The following is a 1365-nucleotide window of genomic DNA, read 5'->3' as shown; positions in this document are numbered from 1 at the left end:
TTCCAAAAGCCACAAAGACCCAAAAAAAAAAAAAAACCCATTTACATTAATTTTTTTTAACCTCTATTTTTACCCTTACTTATGTCCTTGTATACACATGAATATTTTTTTGAGCACCAAACAGGTACAGTCATGGTGTTAAACCCTTAGTATGTGGAATATCAAAACATAGCTTGTTTCATGTCTGTACAAGTAGCATGAATCAGTGGTAGAGATTTAGCTTTCCCAGTGCCCTGTTCTAGCTTTTGTGCAAGTGGTATAGTTTTAAATACAAAAGGCATATCCATTTCTACAGAGTTGGCACACTTCTGATTTCTCATAACTTTGTACTAAACAGTAGGTAAAATAATTTACTGTTCAACAAAAAGGCACATCAGTATGTATCAGAGTATATGCTGCTGAAGATAAACATGCAAATTGCTAGAACATTTGTTTAATTTCCCCAAGAACACTGTATTGCAATTTTGAAACAGTGCATCAGTGCTGGTAGCCAAGCAGGTCAATGTATGAAAACTTGAAATGAAACAAAACATAAGATGCATTCAAAATAGTTTATTGTCAGAGACTTTCCACTTCCTGTAATAGGAACCTCCTAAAAAATACATCCAGTTTGGGGGGGGGGGGGGGGTGGCTGCTAGGTCAAGTGCTAAACAGGCATTTGACCACATAAGCTTCCTAGAAAAGCCAAAAATTATTTTAAATTGTAAGACATTGAAAACATTTTTTTACACTTACATTGAGCTTTACTGCAACCAGGAGCAGTTTTTATTCATTTTTAATTTTTGTTTTTTTACAAACAGACACTCTGCAGAAAGCACAATACTTTCAGAAAAATGCCCCTCTCCCACATATTTGATATGAAGCCGTGCAAGTCCCTTTTAATATTAAGGTGTTGGTTGCATACTAGTAATAATCAGCAAGAATTTATGGCACAACATTTGTGCACTAGGAAATAACTGAAAATATGAATAACAGACAGCACAATTATGGGCACAACATCCTATGACAAGAGACATTAAACTCAAACATTTCAAATGGCTAACTGTGTTAATCCACCACCCCCAAAACAGAACATACAGTGAAGCTACTGAACTAGTTCACATTAATAGTATAAAAAGTGCAGGGGGGAAAAATTAATAAAAGAGCCGTTCAAAAGGCAGCTCTGTACATTCACATCCTGAAGTGTTGAAGTGCACTGTACCATTAAACCCCAGCCCAGCAGCTTAGCACTCCTCAACTACGGTACCAGCCGCTGACGAGTAGAGCTTCTTCTTAACGAGCCGGAAGCCAGGGCCGAGCTTGAGCGTGCGACGTGAAAAGCACGTACCAATACGCAGGAAGTCCCGCAAGTTCATCCAGCTGCTG

General features: G+C 38.0%; 1 protein-coding gene across 2 annotated transcripts in view; it reads right to left on the bottom strand.

Annotated features, from left to right (window-relative positions):
• Positions 1–793: 793 nt before the first annotated feature.
• Positions 794–1365, bottom strand: part of LOC128609965 (DNA damage-inducible transcript 4-like protein) — a 2330-nt gene continuing 1758 nt past the window's right edge. For both annotated transcript variants that reach the window (XM_053628926.1, XM_053628928.1), the window contains exon 3: positions 794–1365. This exon is cut by the window's right edge and continues 355 nt beyond it. In XM_053628926.1, coding sequence (XP_053484901.1) covers positions 1224–1365 — 142 coding nt within the window. In that variant the 3' untranslated portion in view covers positions 794–1223.

Source organism: Ictalurus furcatus, chromosome 7 (genome assembly GCF_023375685.1).
Source record: "Ictalurus furcatus strain D&B chromosome 7, Billie_1.0, whole genome shotgun sequence".
Classification (NCBI taxonomy): Eukaryota; Metazoa; Chordata; class Actinopteri; order Siluriformes; family Ictaluridae; genus Ictalurus; species Ictalurus furcatus.
Note: the sequence above shows the minus strand (reverse complement) of the source record. Positions and strands in the feature narration are given on the sequence as shown.